The sequence below is a fragment of the Atractosteus spatula genome, chromosome 22, assembly GCF_055471065.1.
Source record: "Atractosteus spatula isolate fAtrSpa1 chromosome 22, fAtrSpa1.hap1, whole genome shotgun sequence".
NCBI classification, from domain to species: Eukaryota; Metazoa; Chordata; class Actinopteri; order Semionotiformes; family Lepisosteidae; genus Atractosteus; species Atractosteus spatula.
This window is the reverse complement of record NC_142727.1, coordinates 8,654,261-8,672,524: the sequence shown is the minus strand read 5'-3', so window position 1 is coordinate 8,672,524 and position 18,264 is coordinate 8,654,261. Positions and strand designations below refer to the sequence as shown.

Sequence of the window (18,264 nt, the reverse complement as noted above, 5' to 3'; positions counted from 1 at the left end):
CGTGCCCGCGGCCCAAGGAGCAGCAGCTCAGGGCCGCGAGGCGATCGGAGAGTCTCGGTTTGTGACGGAGGCGTGATACAGCACTAACCTGCAAGGGGAAACCAAGGCCACCTGGGAAGGTCTAACTTGCCGCGGCCCTCAACCATGAATAAGAGGCTTTTTGACAATGGATGGATGGACAATGGCCTGACTCTGCGTTTAATTCCTTTGCTGCCAGCACCTGGAATCTGGAATGCACGTGATGTGTCCCGGTGCCTGAAGATGAGTATATGAGGCGATGAAAGCTCTCTTGTGTTTCCTACAGGCTTACAGTATGCATGGCCGTAGGTTGTTACGAGACAGAAGCAAATGATGAAGCAATGCAGTTTCTCCACAGTCCCCCAGAGAAACCTGGTTAACAACAGCACGGTGGCTGATCATTGACATATTTTCCCTGGAAGGTGGAATGTCTTTGGCTTTTTCACTTAGTTTTTTCTTCTTCAAATGGAAACTTTTACAGTGCCACTCCACTCTTCTCTCCTGTATGCGGCGATTCTTTGACAAAAGAACAGACAAATACAAACCTACTGTCTGCCAACACACTGGGGGCTTTTTTTTTCTCATCCTTGGCTTCAAATTTGAGAGCAAAATGAAAAACGAAAAAGAGAAAGGCATTATCAAGGTATTTCGCAAAGAGGGGGCAAAGTCACTCCTTATTTTCCCTTTTGAATGCATTCATTCAGACACTGAGCTCTGTCTTCAATTCCTCACCGCGATACCTTCAGCTACATCCCTTCATGTGATTTTTTCTTTAACTCATAGTGCCTTTTTTTTATTAATGGTACGTCAGTGGGCTTCCGTTTCGTCGCTCTCTGGGCGTCCGCAGCGTGTAGGCTTCCCTACACAGTCTGAAAGGCCTTGGTCTGTGCCGGGATCATGACGGGAGTGGCGCCCATCCTGACGAGGTTCCCGGGGCTGAGCCTGCTGCTGTCGGTGTCGGGCTCCTTGGTGATCACCTGCGTGTAGGTGGGCGGAGACTGAGGGAAGCTGGGCAGCTGCCCGTTTTCCTTCAGGCAGGCTGCAGGGCGGGGCCTGTGGCTGCGGGGGGCGCTGCTGTGCACCATGGACTGCGTGGAGGAGGCTCCCGAGCGCGAGCTGCCCGAACGGGATGAGGACAGGGAGTTGGGCTTCACCAGCTTGGCTTTAGGAGCCTCAGCATCCTCCCTGGGGGGGGGGGAGGAAAACAAAGCAGAGGGTTCATGAGACTGGAACAACAGGAAGCACCATGCAATGATTACCCACAATACCCAGCTACAATGAGCGGTCAACCCCACGGTGGGTAATGCAATGTGTCAACACCTGCCTCTAAAACTAATTTCTTATTTTGGTTATTTTAATACAAAGGGGACATAGCATGCAAACAATGCATTAAATGCCATTTTATTCTTACAAAAAAACCCCAAAACTGTGCCCTTCTTTCACAAAATAAAAAAAAAATCCACCTTATTTCATTTGGAGTTTCTTCTTCCTCGTACTTCTTCTTCTCCTTCTTGCGGAAAACCAGCCAGATGACAAGGAGGATTAAGAGTACTCCAAACGCCACCCCGACAATCGCCCCTGCAACCACACCAACTTCCCGGACATCTGAAAGAGAGGCACAGCACACCATATTCAGACCAGGAGTCCAGCTGCACTGTGTGCACACTGCGGAAGTGCTGCGTGGTAATCCTGCACTGCTTTCTACACTTTTAAGGCACTCTATCCTTTAGCGTTTAGCATTAGCCATTAGCACCATAACCACATCCTGGCTTGGCAGATTCCTTCCACTCAGATCGTATCGTGCCTTTATGTGCAAGTTGGTTTGACCTGTGAGCTCAAAGAAGATGAAGGATTTTATTTTCTCATTACATTTTCCCATTTAATTATTCTGCAAAGGGAACCGGTTAAAATAAAAGTAGCACCAGTAATATCAATTTTCTTGTGGATATGAATCACACAGGACAGGTTGCTTACGCATATCCACACAAAGGCTTTTCTCAGTTGGCTCAAAGTGAGCCAGTTTACAAGCCCAGGTAACTGTAATAAATCTGTAGCTGTGAAAGCAAAAATGTACGCATTCTGCCTAACACTGCGAAAGCCCAGTGCCACCAAATGGAATTTATAACAAGAGTGCAGGAGCCAGGTTAGATACTAATGTTGTCTACTTCCGCTCTCCTAGCTATATATACAGTATATCGTCACGGAGGTCGGAAGGGCAAGCCGTGGAATGACAAGGAGAGCAGTAGCAACCCTATGCATAGTGGCAAAAGGGGCAACAAGGAGGTTAGCCCAGGCTCAGGGGGTTGGATGATGTTGGTAAGGAAACTTATGCCCTCGGGCCACAGACGTGTGGCGACCTGGTGCTAGGCGGGTCTCATGACATCCGTACCCTCAATGCTGAGCCAGGAGCAGAGCAGACACAGAAAGTAAAGAGGCTACACAACAAGACACACTGAAAAGACATGAATAATCACAGGGAACTAGGAACAGGACAAAGGTAGAGCGCCCTCTAGGAGTACAGGGCGTGACACATATATCTCACCTTCTGGAATTCCCTTCGTGCATGTCTCTCCCACCTCCCCTGCCAGCCCATCTACACCCTTGCAGCAGCTCCCTGGCTCATTCCTCACAAAAGTGTTTGTGTGTATGTATGTGTGGGGGGCGGGCGGAGGGGGGGGGGGGCAGTCAGCCTCATCCTTATTAGCCGGGCTGTTATTCTCTCAGCTAGGCCAGTTACACCAAATATCCTATGTTATCCCTCCATCACATTCATTAGCATCTTACCAATCTACAACATTGATTGTGGTGAATCCCAGTTGTCTGAAAAGGGCAGATCAATCAATGCAGTCCCAGTGGTCAACAGATACTGACTCTTGGACAGGCTTCAACTTGGTGGGCGGGGATGTTCATCCATTGTTAATTAAAGCAGTGGTACTGTGTGGCCTACCAAAAGTACATGAATCCTTCATTACACAGATCTTGCAGAACTGTGCCGGTACTTACAGTGTATGTCGATCTCAATGATGCAGTTCTCCTCTCCAACATCATTGCTAGCAGTGCACTTGTACTTGCCGCTGTTGTCCTGTGTCAGGTTTCTCAAAGTGACAATTTCAGGGTTTTGCAAATCTGAGTAAAAAAAGTAAGAATACCACACAGAGGAAAAACTTTAAAATGCATAGAAATGACCAATCATGAATCCCATCATCCCATCTTAAAATCCCATGAAACTAAGCGAAGTAGAGAGTGAAAGTGTTTTGTGTTACAAAACTAATCTATAGACCATTTAATGGATTTTATAACCATTTTTAGGAGGAAGGTTAGATCCTAATCTTGTCAACTTCTGCTCTCCTATCTAGGTCTTGCACCCAGGAGATCCCTTCGCACTCTCCTCCTATCATCCCATTTACTACTCCCATGTTCTTCCCTCACAAGATGAAGGATGTTTTGGCAGTCTCATTGCTATGCTGTCCTTCAAATCAAGCTTTGATTTAAGAATTTAAATAGAAAATTACAGTAATGCATGATGCCAATATGTTTTTTTACTATTTAACTGGTTCAATCTAGTTATAACTTACTTCATTTTTTAATTAACCAGATAAAAATCAATTTAGACACTATTTTTTTTAATTCAGTGAATGAAAAAAAAACAAATAGAAATCACAGACAGATGTTTAAATTTCATTCAGCACAAAATGGGAGTTTTAAATAGAAATTTAGGAGGTCAAATTGTAATCTTGTACTTTTGCCTCCTTACATATAAATACTCACATGCTAAACCCATATGTTTATTCCACACATCTTTTCTCAAACACCTCCCTCAAACCCATCTTCAGACTTGCAGCAGCCTCCATGGTTCATTCCTCACAAGGGGAGTTTTGTCAGCCTCGATCTTACAGCCCGGGGAATGATTTCCTTCTCCAGGTTAATAAATGGCAGATCCTAAATATTAAGTACACTATACCTTTACAATTCTTGGTATTGTAATAATGTAAGAAAGGTTGCAAATGAGAGCAGACTATTTGACCCACCTGGCCTATTTGGCAGTTAGTAGTCAATTAATTACATGGAGCTCACCCAGCCATTTCATGAAAGATGCCAGGGTACTGGCTTCAAAAACACGGTTAGATCCACTCTCCCACAACCCTTTGCAAAAGGAAGTGCCTCCTGTTTAAGCGCCTCAGATTTAAACACACTTCCATCGAGGAGAAGTAAGGAGAACCTGAGCATACACCTGGATCTGTTGTTCCAATCGAATGAGGTTGAAACCTAATGCACACAGACAGGGGATTCATTATGGAACCCCCAGCTCACCTATCAGCGCTTGCTGTGGCAGTTTGCCCACATTCTTGCCATTGCCCAGAACTCTCTCCCACCGGTACTTGATGGGATCAGACCCGTCGGAGGATTTACAGCTCAGCTTCACACTGCCGCCTTCTTCCGGAGTCCCCTCCTTCCAGCACCTTGGTTTCGACGGCTTCACTGTATATAAATGAAGGGATGAAAAGGTGCACAAACACACATAGTAAACCACATATACTATATATGATACGCAGAGAAGGTCTCGCCTCTGCCTTCATCATCTCACGGGGGCAAGTTTGAGCTGAACTGTTAAACATGAGAGAAGATGATCTTTCTCGTGTGTCCTGTGCATTACTGGCAGAATTGTTTAAGCTTCTCAAGAGTGGCTGGGCTTTGGGTTCACTGCCAAACCACCATTCTCTCTTGGTGCATGGGAAAAGATTTCTATCTTGGAAATTGAAGGGGTCATCAAAAAGCAGTGAGTATTCTTTATACTGTATATATATACAGAAACATGATTAAGTCTCTGCAGCAGTGTTGGAGAAAACAGGAATCTTTACAGCTGCAGTCTTGCTACATCAATATGCCAGTTAAATTAACTGTTCTATAATATCATAAATTGTGGGTGGTGCAGTGGGTGGCTCTGCCACGTCATAGCTCCCGGGCTTGATTCTGCCTCTGTCCCTGAGAAACTTGCATGTTGTCTGCATAATCATGCAGGCTTGCTCCAGGTACTTCTGTTTCCTCCCACATCCCAAAGACATTGCAGTGAAGCTACTGTCTCTCTGCGGTGTCTTGTTGGGTGTAACACATTGGAAGGCAGCTTCATGACTTGGTTAGAGAGAAAATAAGGGCAGGCATTAGCATGCTCTTCCAACAGAGGAATCTGAGGCATTACTTGAAGAGCTAGAGAACACAGAAGAAGGGGTCTCTTGGACAGATCTCCATCTTTTGGTCACACTCGTTTTGAAAGTTGTAGAGTTCTCATCAAAGTGAGTATCGATGGTTCAGTGCTCTTGCACTGACCTAGGCTTTACTCATTTCAATATGGTTATACTATGGCTGAGTTTCCCAGGGATTAGGGTCGCCAACAAAGTGAATACTGGAGTATTCCCTTCTGTCCTCTTTGGAATATAAGCGCAGCAAAAACACCACTAACGTGGCGTGGAGGAGTTTCTCCCTCCACCACGCTGTTGGTCAAGGAGGACTCCGCAGAGCGTTCAGATCAATTAGCGTCTCTTAATTTTCTCCAGCATGTGTGTGTGTGAAGACATGAGCTTGAGTGCCCAGGAAAGCCATCCAGTTGCACCTGCTGGATCACCAGGACTCGAAGGATATAGCAGCTACTAAAAGTGACTGAATGGATCATAATGTTCTCTTGTCTGTTTTAAGATTTCCATCTACAATTATCCTCCATTTACCGTGTGTGTTACACCTGGTCCAGCTGTTTTTCTTTTAGATTACATCTTGCACAAAAAAGGTGACTGACACTTTAAAAGCAGTTCCCCCAGAACTGAAAAGACATATGGACGTTATTTTCCAGAATCCTGTTGTAGTGCATTGTCATAGTTATGAAAGCAGAATGAAAAAATTAAGCACCAGATGTAAAATATTTAAATTACACGGTATGCATTTCTTTTCTAATAAATTAAAGAAAAAAACATGTCTGGGGTAATTGATTGAGTCCATCCAGGATTTACACTCCTCCCATTATCACAACCCGTTTAGACTCCGGACATAAAACATACAAATAAAATAAAGCAACTTGATTGTTAAATGATCGAACACAGCGGTATGAGTTTAATATTGAATGGGGTTCACTCTGAAGTGACGAATAGCAGAAAATATGAGACAGGGCAGGAAATAAATAAAAGTTTTGTTAAACCACAGTTCAACACTATACAAAACACTGCACAAAATATGGAGGAAGGACATAAAAAACAAGGAATGACGAATGGTTTATTGTTACAGAAACATCTGCTTTTCGATAAAAATGTCTTAAAAGCGACTGTGATTGTATTAGTGTAACTGAATGCCACATCTTCTCACACACTCTTTGTTTTATTAGACTCCTTTAGTAAGTCTGGCTCTGTTATCAACACGCTTGCCATCCCTCCAGTATTCCTCTGCCGTCCTCAGCAGAAACAGTATGTGCTGTATCTGTATCTCGCCCCTGTATTTCTGCCTTTACAAATTTTCTGTGTTTAAAGTATTATGTTAGGTCAGGGGTGTCCGAACCTGGTCCTGTAGAGCTCTGTGTCCATTGGTTCTCATCACAACGTAGCCTCCCTCATCACCTTAACTGTACCAGTTAGCAGCTTCATATGCTGGTGCTTCAAAGAGAACTTGTAAGCCTGCTGGTATACCAGCGCTACAAGAACAGGAAGAGAGACCCCTTTTAAGCTACCGCATATTTTGCACAGCGTCAGTTCTCTCTCCTAGGCAACTTCCCTGCCCGCTCATGATAACACACGAAAGCTCGACTCAGCGCGGCGAGACCCACCCAGAACCGTGAGGTTGATGTTGCTCCATTTGTAGTGCCCCCCGTTCTTCACTTTGCAGGTGTACAGCCCCGAGTCCGCCAGCAGGAGGTCGGCGATGCGCAGGGAGGCGTCGCCCTTCAGGTAGTCCGCCGCGAACGACACGCGCCCCTTCAGGCTCTCGTGCAGGTCGTCGTACACCGAGCTGCCCGAGTAGGTGATCACCTGCGGGAGAGTGGCGCAAACCGGTTCTCTCTCTCTCTTTTTTTTTTACAGTTGTTTAAGCTGTATTTGTTTTTTCTCCCCCTGAAGGTGGCTTCCAGCACGATGAGGCACAGCCCGTGCGCACCAGAGCCACGGGGGGGGAGTTCTCTGAGAAGCGAAAGCTCAGTGCAGTTCTCACCTCCGTGTACAGCGCACCTGGCTGCTCTGTCCTGGCTGCCTGCTAAGCACTGGTGCCAGACTGCATCAAGCTGCACGGACTGCTGCTCTTTCTAATTCTTGTTTACTGCCTGCCGCGCACAGACGACCAACATCTGTTGCCAGCGGCAATGCAGAAGCCCTCGTCTCACAAACAATTACCTATGGAACACAGAATCTGACTGGATGCTTCACTTCAGCTGCTAACCAGAGCTGTGTCACCTACAGCTGTCAGCAAAAGTGCTACTATGCATGTCCCCATCAAGCCTCCTGCTGATGTGGGAGCTGGTGATGTTCCTGGGTGTACTTCCCCCTGCCAGACTTGCGGAAAGGGAACAGGTCTACTGCCCTGGATTCAGACAAGCTTCAAAAATAGCAAAGTTGCGGCAGTCTCTTCTTTGGAAGCCTCAGCACTGCCGCCTGGCAACCCGTGAGCGTGGTTTTTCATGAACGACGAAAGCAATATGTTGACAAGCTCATTCTTTTTTAGAGCAGAACAAATATATATATATATCATTTATTCTTTCTGTAGTATGGCCAGCTGATGTGTCTTCTTCCAAATCCAATGTTCAGATCTGTTTAATTTTAATTATAAAACCCTCAAATCTCTGTTAACAACCACTTGAATATTAAAATCGATGTTCTTATATATAATAAATATCAAAGCATTAGTTCTTTTTTCTTACACTGATATTCCCCAGTCTAACTGAACTACTTTGATGGTTCAACACAGTGGCCTTTGTGTAGCACAGATTAAAATATACAGAATCCAGCTTTTAAAACTTCGCTCCCAGGAAATGAATCAGTTTCCCTGGTTCACTCAGGTTAATTGTCTCTCAAGCAGATTTTGTTCTCCCTCCATTCGGCGGAGCAGGTGGTCTTGCACAGTGCTCTCCGAGGTGGTTTTTAAAATGCTGCTGGCGCCTCAGAAATGTTACGAACGGGGTGGGCATCTGTAATCAGCATGGGGATGTGTCGAATGTTAATCATGTTTTCCCAAGGTTAATGCCAATTAGGACATGCAAAATCCACAGCCAGTGCTGGAGTGGAAGTCTCTCTTACCGCTCTCTGCTTGGAGTTAGTCCTCTGGAGCAGCCACTCAATGTCCAGCGTCCTGGGGTCCATCTGCCACAGCTGGTGGTGGCAGGGCAGGGTAGCGTTGTCCCCCACCACACTCTTCATCTCCGTTTCGGCTCGTACCATCAGCACGCCCAGGAAAACTGCAAGCAAAATCAAGGCCCATTCATTTACAGCATTTGACACTGCTAATTTTAATTCTTTATTATTACTTATTGTTGACAAGAAACAGAATAGCGGCATTCAGTCCTGGTGGCTCAAAGCTGGCTGCTTCGGAGTCGGGAATATTATTTTTGCATGGGATATAAAATCCCAGGATTACTGCTGGCCCAATATTAATATGAATTAATGACACAAATGCAGGTTAAATACACACTGCAGTCTAGATGCTGTGCACATTTCTTGGGTAAAGCTCTGCTATTTGCAGCACTGTTCTTTATCTTTGTCTTCTTGCTCAGCCTCTCCATGCATTCTCAAGCCTGCCGTGCAGGAAAATGTGCTACATATTGTCCTCTTCCTGCAGAGGAGTTGGTTATGAATACCCCTCTCTGACAAGCTCCTGTCTGTGTAAAGTCCAGCCAATAGCCCCTGTGCGGGCCAGAAAAGCTCCTGGGGGGACAGCTGTACATTATTTTTTTATACAGTATTTACAGAGTCATTTATCTTCGTGTTTTGCTTTTGGATTTAGAAGTCGCAAAGGTACCCTGCAGAGTTAAGTGCTCAGCACTCAGGAGGCTTTCTGGCTGTCCTTGATACAAGTCCCTAATTGCTTCAGGACCATTGCGAGAGCTGGCATGGTTCTTATGGGCTGACACTGTCTACAAGGGGAGGAGGGGCTGCAGCCTGCAACACAAACCAATCAGGCTGTTGTCCAGGTTGTCTAGCGCTGGTGCACTATCACTGCTTTTAAGACCTTCAGATTAACTTCCTCACTGGTTTCTGTGATTATGGCTTTCACCCCACTCAATGTATGCCGATCCAGAAAAGCGGAGCAGTACCCAGTGATGCAAATTCACGCAACAAACAGAGGCGTTTATATCTTTCTGCTGCAGGGATGAGGATCTGTTGGAAGTCTGAAACAATATATGTTTCACAATGTGGCTTTAAAGGCACTGAGTATTGAACATAGAAGAAGATCTCTTTTAATACTGGGAGAGTTGAGCTGGCACAAAAATATCCGTTAACACTTATTTCGCTTGCATATTGTTATTTGATATATACATGCAGCATTTAATGCAGTTTCAAGGGGACGAGGGACGAGGCACTTCAAATCTATTCGTATTTAAAGTAAACCATTTCAGGCTAAAAATAGCGATTCAGAGGTCACAATGTAGGCTGTTTTCCTTTCAAATATGTGTTAGGTGATCTAGGATTTACAGTAAACCATTAAAAGCAATACTTCAGGGCTAGTTTGCAGTATCTGAGGTTGAAAAGACTGATCCCACTTCCTATATTCTTGATGCTTATTGCTATGAAGCTGATTTTAAGCTAATCTTTCTCCTTTATCCGTACGCTTTCTTGTAACAAAGAGTTTATTGAATTATGCTAGCATGGATATCTGCGCTTCAACCAGACACGTTGCAATAAGTAAACCCAGGATTTTATTTTGAAAAATAAGAACGCAAATGCATTTCCTTTAACTTTTAAGCTGCTGCCTCAAAATCTTGTGGTGCTGCTGAATGTGTGACTTATTTTTACACTGCAGCACAGGGTGGAAATGCAATGCAATGTTAAGGAGCCCCTTCTGTCAGAAGTGCTGTGGCTTTGTTGCAGTGATAAACTAGCTATGTCAATGACTGTGGGCTACAGCACGCTCATGCTCTCAGTTATTTTTTCTCTTTTTTTTCCCTGAATTATGATCAACAGCAGACTGTAATTTTTGGCTCTGCAGACTGTGGTTTAGCTCAGTCCAGGCAGAGAAAGAATGCAGGATAATTAACAAAAGGAAACAGGCAGCTTGGCTTAGGGAGGCTCGAGCGAACGAAGGAACCAATTTCTATGAAAATGCCCTAGGGGGAGTTGTGCTCCAGTAAATTCTCCTCCCCACAGATTCTTGAAATCTTATTATAGTACAGCCAGTGGGACATAACCAGCCCAGTACCCTTAACATTGCCCAAAGTCAAGATCGCATCCCAGTCAGCATATTGCCTTAGCTAAGGCCTTGATAATAGGAAAGCTCCTGACTTAAAACTCAAGATATAAGAAAGCTTTCTTCATGCTAATATATACACATAGCAGACCAGACATCTTCGGTCCTCTTCTTGAATTGTCACAGATTGGTACAGGAAGTCTGAAAACAGTCTAGCAATATGTACTGTATGTGGGTATTTTTGTTTAATAAAAAGCAGGGGGATATTAATAGCAATAAATGATCTATTTTAACTAAATATTTGTTCTTCTACATTAATCCCTAAACTGGGGGTTGGTATTAGGACACCAGCCGGCCAGAAGTTATGTTTACATCGTGTGTTATCACTCTTGCAGTATCTCCTGCACATGTAGTTCAGGTGGGCAGCGGCGTCAGCATGCGTAGGCTGCAAAGGAACAAGTAATAGGTTTATTCCATGCTGAAAAAAATAAGAAAGAGAACACAACGTTTCGGCCATGGAGCCTTCTTCAGGTGTGAGCTCCTGCACATAATGCATTAGTGCATTAAATGAAGATTTAAGAGCACATTTCGGTTTGTAGGTGTAACCACCTGTGTCTGGCCACCTGGATGAGCCAAGAAAATGAGCCACAGGGTCTCTGCATCAGAGGTGGCTATGAAGCTAGTGGCAAAGAGCCCCAGGAAAGAATGCTGGGAAAGGAAGTCTGAAGTCCTCTCTTATCACAACAGAGAGCCTCTGACTGGCAGGAGCCGGGGACACTGTCTCTCTTCTGAATGTTTGTTATGAACTCCATTAAAAGTCTCTGATGAAATATGACAGTTTCATTTCACAAATATTACACGTTAACTGACTGATGTATTGTAGGGAGCCTTTATGCTCCCAGAGCACTACAAGAGCTCCACCACTGAGTAAAACTTTAAATCTCACCCCACTTGACAGGCCTATCAAGCAAGGAAAAGAGGAGGCACTAGTGCATTGCTTACAACGTCTCGGGCTACAGTGATAAATATGTCCTTGATACCAACCTCATCTGGTTTATTTTCCATTTGCAATCTGTGACCTGGATTAAATCGAAAAACTTCGACCCACCCGCCCATCGCAAATTACAGACCCACTACTTGATGGCAGGTTGCCATTAGGTAGAAGGAAGAGGTCTGTCAAACAAAACGATGCCATCGAGCACTGGGTTTGTGAGACGTGACTTGGCAGGAGGATCGAAGTCGTCTTCATTTAATCCAGGTGTAACAGTAAAACCCCTTACTATACATCTGGGGCAAACATTGCTTAAATATTTCAAACGTCTTTGTGGCACCACACCGTGCACTAAAACATTTTCTACATTTCGCTCCCCACTGCAGGTTTGCTCAAAATTCGACGGCGTCACTTGCTTACAGAGTTTAAACCGCTGCAAGAAATAGAACGAGTCTGCATACCGGACATTTACTTTGAAAAGTCTGAGAGCTGCGAGAAACAAAATCCTGCCGAAAACTCTGTGTGAGCCAGTATATTCTGCAATTTCCCTCACGGGATCAATAAAGTATCTATCTAGATTTAAGCTGTCTTTTTTGACAAAAGAAGCAAATATTCCATTAATAAAACGAGCCACACGTCATAGCTAGCAATCAGTAATTCTGTCTCAGGTTTTTTAACATTAACAAGTGTGACTAGTGCGAACAGAATTTTGATATGCGATCACATGCATGTTTGCTGTTTCCTTCGTTATATTGGAACACTTCAAGCACCCCAAATTCGTTTTTACCCTGTGCCTTCTTTAGTTACAATTCCTGAACATTTTCATCCTTTTAAAATCAAAGGCCGGGTTTACTGACTGCAGGCTGCACTTTAAGAGGCTAAGCCACATAATCCACTCCCTTCCACGCTGGCAACAAGGAATTTTCCACTCGCAAGTTACAATACTATTGAATATCAGGAGTAGTTCCGGCATGGAGCCCACAGCTGATAAAAAAAGATGCTTAACGTTAGGAATGTCACTTATGTTCTTGTTTATTTTGATAGATTCATAAGAAGCTTGGATTAATGGTGGAGACTGTAGCTTCTTCAGAAACTAAAGACACACTAAAGAGAACATGTTTAAGGAATGCACTGTATTGATTAAAATCATTAGCTTTTGCTAAAAAAATTATATACAGTATATATGTTTTAATTTTGCCCTATAAATTTAAATTGCTTCCTGGAAGAGTAGTTTATGCCTGGTGACTGAATAAAAAAAAATGTTTTATTGGGATATTGGTTTTATGACAGAAACTTTTAATTCCCCCAAAGATTTCTTTCTCAGCAAAAAAATGTATTTACATCATTCCCAAAGGAACATCCTGTCATAATAAAATGCGCTTACTTTGTCTGATTTGTGTCTGTGCTCATGGGATACCTGAGTTCGGCTCTGCTTAGAAATTCAGACTCGAAAGAGAAAGAGGAGACCGCTTCCTTAATTCTGTTCTTCTGGGGTTTGGCATTACTCCAAACTCCAAACCTGGTTAAGTGTTCTGTGTCATTGTTCCTGCGAATGAGGCAAGCCATCACAACCACTTCACCTCTGCTGCCTTCACGTGGTTCCTGTAAGGTTCAAACACTCATGACTCCCTGTAACAGACCACAAGACTCCAGCACACTCGCTTTTCAAGCCACAGGGTTCCTGTCCTGGGAGCATGAAAAACATTCGTGCTGCGGGGGTGAATAAATACACAATCTTACATACACAGGGTGTGTGAGTGAAGGTGGTACTTTCCTTCTTCATGTTTTTGAAGTATGCAAACACCATGTTATTTCTATCAGACCGGGGAACAATAATCGCTCTGTATTTTAATCTAACAGATCATGTTTAGTAGTTAGAAACTCCAGAAAACAATTACGGTATCCTTTTTGGGTTCTAACCACCTGACAAAACTTCCTGTCATTCTCCTGTCAGTCCTACTCTTCCATACTCGGTAAACGTTTTGTACTGGCGACACTGGATAAATAACAAGCAACTCGCTATGCAAAGTCATAGGGAAGTAACGTCTTTCATGTCTCGGAAGAATACCTTCTTGAAGTTTACAGCTGACACTTCTGAAGCTCAGCTCCATAAAAAAGTGTAACAAATCCTACTTTTGTACAAAACCATGAATAAATCACAAACGCCACAGACAACCCACACCAAAGACTGTCTGCACAGAGAGCTCTTCTTTCAAAGTGTGCCTCTTCTGTGGGACTCAGATTGGAGTCCTGTGTTTTCTTTGGAGAGCTGCGCCAGAGCCAAAAGGGCACAGTCTCCCCGGAGCACCGCGAGCTGCTCCAGACGCACAGCGCTGACGCCTGCGCACACTCCACCGCCTCCCAGCACCGGCGCTCTGTGAATTGAGGTATTTGGTGTGAAAAGGCAAAAAACAAAAACACAAGAAACCCTCTACGTGTTGTAAAAAGACAGCAAAATGCCTGCTTAAGGCCTGCTTTTCCCCAGAGGACGTGCTGTCGATGTGCTTGAAAGAAAGGCCAGCTGGTACCATGAAGGAAAGGGCTTGTCGGTGGCCCTTAATTGGAATCGCATGTGTGTGTACAGTAAGCTAGCCAGTGGCCTTCTCTGCAGGATTCGAAAGCAGCAGTTCAGCACTTGTCGAAACGAAAAGAAAACACATCTAATTCCTGTCTATATCCCCGATGATTCACTTTTTAATTATCTTTTGTTATTATTATTCCATGAATGATGTTGTTCTTCTCTCTTCCCACCCCATCCCCCCCCCCCCCTTTGAGTGGCGTTAAGTAATTTATGTTTTTATGGAACATAACGTTTTTTGTTTCATATGAAAAGGGTGTGTTTAATACCGAGGGCTAAAATTACATCATGGGGGATTTGAACGAGAGAATGAGCATAAGGAGTGAAAGAAACAGACTTTTCTCCTTGTGAGAAACAAAAAGATTCTCAAAAGAAAAGCAAAACTGCTTCCCTGCAAATTGGCTACTACCTTAACTTGAAGATTACCTGGACGGTAACAGCCATGTTCCAAACAAGGTTTTAGAAGATTAGATCATTAATTTCCTTGGTTCTGTTGTGTCAAGTGTTGATAGAAAAGAAAAAGAATTGGATTTCTGAGGGGAAGAAAGCTGTGACTGGTTCGTTCCAGCCCTTCTCAGTGACTTATCTATTCCAGGACAAGAATGAGGCAGACACCAGTCTGGGATATACTGTATGAGTGACTGTCCAAGCTGTTGCATACACTGGACCCACTCTTTAGCATTCTGATAGGGGACGGGGAGCAGGACATCCACACTGCAGCCCTTCCCAGACTTCCTTGGAATCACTGCAATTCCTTCATATTGAGTGAGATGAGAATCTCAGTCTCAGTCACACACCAACCTTCCTACTGCTACCCCAAGCCTATGAGCTATAGTATGTTTGGCGGTGGTTCCAATGATGCGGACTAATTTTTGTGTGCAGCTTAGCTGATGCCAAACTCCCTTTACATTGCTAGAGCTGGATTTGAGCGCTGACCTCCAGAGATCAATACTTAATAAGCTTTTGTGCTGCCAAGCCCCTTTTGCTGCAATCTGCAATTTTTTATGTCCATTAGGTGGAAAATACAGCTGACTAGGTGTGGGTGCAAAGAATGTGATATGTATCTTAGTCGTCCTGCTCTTGTGATGGGTGCTTTATTTTATAGCAGTGGATGGCTAATGCAAACATAAAATAAAACCGCCCCCTTAAGTATTGTTCTACTGGTTTTACTAAATTAAATTTAGTACCTTTCTGAGGTTTTAAAATACATCTGCGTTTTTCATTTATAGCTTGTAGGAATGCCATAAAACATGCAGAAATACAAAGGCTACCAGTACAAAAAAAAAGACAAATTGAAAACAAACTTGAAAGTTTCTGCTTTGCTTACCAATGAACTTGAGAAGCACACACCATTAAAACAGTTCTCAGTTGTGGTTGGACACACTGGTCCATTTCCAACGATATTACGGCAGCTAGGCAAGTCTTGTGGTTTAAAACACTAAAAAAAATGTGCCTGCTGGCTTCCTTCATATGATAAAATACAGAATCAAATGTTTTACTGCCTCGCCCTGCACTGCAAGAACAAAACTTTAGCTGCACAACATTCCAACTTTTCGTCCTTAAAATAAATTCAGCTCAGACATCTGTGGATTTCACCCTCACAAAGCACTTGGTAGAATGTGAAAGGATCTCAGTTGCTCATGCTAAAAGTGATTAAAATATAAGCGCATCCGTGTGATGTCTTGCGTTTTTCGGTCGAGTTTATTCGGGCTGTGCACCTCCCTCAGTGACTGTGGAAACTGGGCTGAACACGCCCTGCATGGGCGAAATAGGAAAAGGAAAAAGCCAGCAATCATGTTTACATTTAATAACCTCCTAATTGAAACCACATATGATTCCTCACTCGCTAACATCTGCACTTAAAAAGCCATGGCAGAAAAACAGTTTAGTTTGTTTATATGTAAACTGTTTAGAAACACCACAAATAGACCAAATAGTTTATAGAGGCATTTTAGCTTGATTACTGTAGTTGAAACTAAAAAGGACAGGAACAAACTGTAATCAGAAGGCTGAAGACACTGTGATTTAGATTGCAACGAATCTGTAAGAAAACTGTTGTTCACTGCTCCATCCCCAAGAAAGCATGACATCTGCAGCGTTCAAGCGAATGTCTACGTCCGCGAGTGTGTATTCATAAAGACTGTGGGTGGTGATGCTGCTGGTGTTGGCTTTTAAACATTTCTGGTATGTGAAATCTGGCCAAGACTTTATCGACCCCACAAAAAATGGGGAATATACTGTAGGCTTCCATCTCGTGGCTGTTGGCGACACGAGCGTATTGGCTGTTTTTAGATTTCACTAGGAACGACAACACCCATGATCAAAGCGTGATGAACTATTATGGAGCGGATATTAGCTTAACCCACTTGAATGAGGGCTGACCTCCTGGACATAGGACAAGGAGGCCAGGACACCCCCCCCCGCAGGGTAACCAAGGGGCAGCTGCAGAGGTGGAGTTGTGGGTGGAGGTGGGATCCAAAAGACGTACACGAGGGAGAGTAGGAAATCACGTTGGTATTTATAGCGTTTGGTGGAGGAAGGATGACGGGAGCGATTGCTAATTACTGACAGCTGAGAACGATTGAGCTTGGTTGTTGTCATCCCTCCCAAACTTTCATTATAAACTCCATTAGGCCTTCAGTTCACCACTTTCCAAAGCCATTTCTCAATGGTGCTTCCTGTTGCCCTGTTCAGTTTGTAGAACTGATAAGGACTACAGAACCAAACATGGGATTCTGGGAAATGCATTACCACACAATCCCAGCAATCTTAGCTGGTGTCAAACAATTACCATGGTCTATAAAAACAAACAGACTGGCTTAGAGCAACTAAGGATTGTCTCTTATACCAGCATCCCCAAAATATAAATTGGCTCATCATTATTTATTTATCATTTTGCAAAATAAAGTTGATTTTCATGGGCCAAATGTGGTCGAAGGTGGCCTTAAACCTCCATGTAGCCTATAGTCGTGTTTTACGTTATTACACCAAATGCCAGGAGAAGGAAACAAAAATGCTTCTTAAAAATGAAATCCTGCGCTCAAGCATGGTACTGAAAATATATTAAATATTAAAACCCTATTTCAAACACAAATAAAAGCTCTTTATAACATTGATTCGTTTACTCCGCAGTTAAATAACCAAAACCCAATAACCTGAGGGTGAAATATAAAAATAATCTCTGGATATGGAATCATACCCTGGTCGGGCCTAACCGCAGACTGCGACTGAATGAACGATTCGCTGGCAAGCCCTGTCTCAGGGGAATACTGTCCCAATAATGCTTTCATTGCACCAGTGGCCGGCTCCTGTCCGACTGCAGCATTTCCCAGCGGGACCTGAGCGACGGCAAGGCCAGCGCCGGCCTCGGAAAATGACTCCACATCTTTCTCTCTGCCCCACATTCCCAGTGCTGCTCCATCCTTCCCTGTCGCGGTTTCCCGAAGGACAGCAGCGCAGACGTCGGGAGCCCGCCGATGTTTTCAGCAACGGCCGTTGAATTTGAGGTTAAAAGAAAAGAAAAGAAAAGGGAACCACAGGTAGCCATTACGCAGAGGACACAGTGGAAGAGGGCGTTTCGGTCTCTCTGGTCAAGTTCCCTGCGCTGCTTTTTGTCTCTTTCTGTCTGATACAGAAAGTCTCAGAGTGAAGGCTCACCTCTCCACACGGGAGAGATGGAGATTGGAAACAGATGACCGTTCTCTGATCTCATCTGTTAGCCCAGGCTGACGTCTCATCCGCAGAGCATGATTAACAAAAGATGTGGCGCGAAGGAGCCAAGCGGTTTTCCTTTCGTTCTGGGGGGGATTTTAGCTTTAAGATTATACAGTACAGGTCAGAAACACAGCCGAAGGCAGATCTGGACATTTGGTTTTTAAATGAACCCATTTTTAAGAAGACACATCACAGTTGTTTAAGAAATTTATATCGTTTACAGTCAAAAGCAAGCTGTGGATATAATTCAAACAGATACTGCGGCATGTGTCGAACGACATGGTTTCTTTTTCTTGCACAAAGCGAAACATGGAAATAATGTTTGATTATACAGAGGAAGGTGATGGCTGAGTGCTTATACCCCTGATTAAAAGAGCCTATGATGGGATGTCAGACGTAACCTCAAAATAAAAAAACTTGAAAAACAAATATATCATAACAATTCAGGCCAAGTGCAGCTGATTTCTCTACAGTACAAACACATCAGAGAGTGGCTATCAGCAATAAGTCCTTCATACACTTTTTGTTGTCGCAATGAAGTAAAAAAAAAATCTGGGAAATGGAAAAGACAATACATTGCAGATTGCAAGAGGTAATA

General features: G+C 43.8%; 1 protein-coding gene across 1 annotated transcript in view; it reads right to left on the bottom strand.

The window, feature by feature from the left end:
• Positions 1 to 782: 782 nt before the first annotated feature.
• Positions 783 to 18,264, bottom strand: part of clmpb (CXADR like cell adhesion molecule b) — a 53,135-nt gene continuing 35,653 nt past the window's right edge. Inside the window, exons 2-7 of the mRNA XM_088939300.1 lie at positions 8,280 to 8,437; positions 6,821 to 7,022; positions 4,330 to 4,497; positions 3,022 to 3,144; positions 1,482 to 1,623; positions 783 to 1,203 (exon numbers count right to left, since the gene is read on the bottom strand). Coding sequence (XP_088795426.1) covers positions 879 to 1,203; positions 1,482 to 1,623; positions 3,022 to 3,144; positions 4,330 to 4,497; positions 6,821 to 7,022; positions 8,280 to 8,437 — 1,118 coding nt within the window. The 3' untranslated portion in view covers positions 783 to 878. The remainder of the gene's footprint in view (positions 1,204 to 1,481; positions 1,624 to 3,021; positions 3,145 to 4,329; positions 4,498 to 6,820; positions 7,023 to 8,279; positions 8,438 to 18,264) is intronic.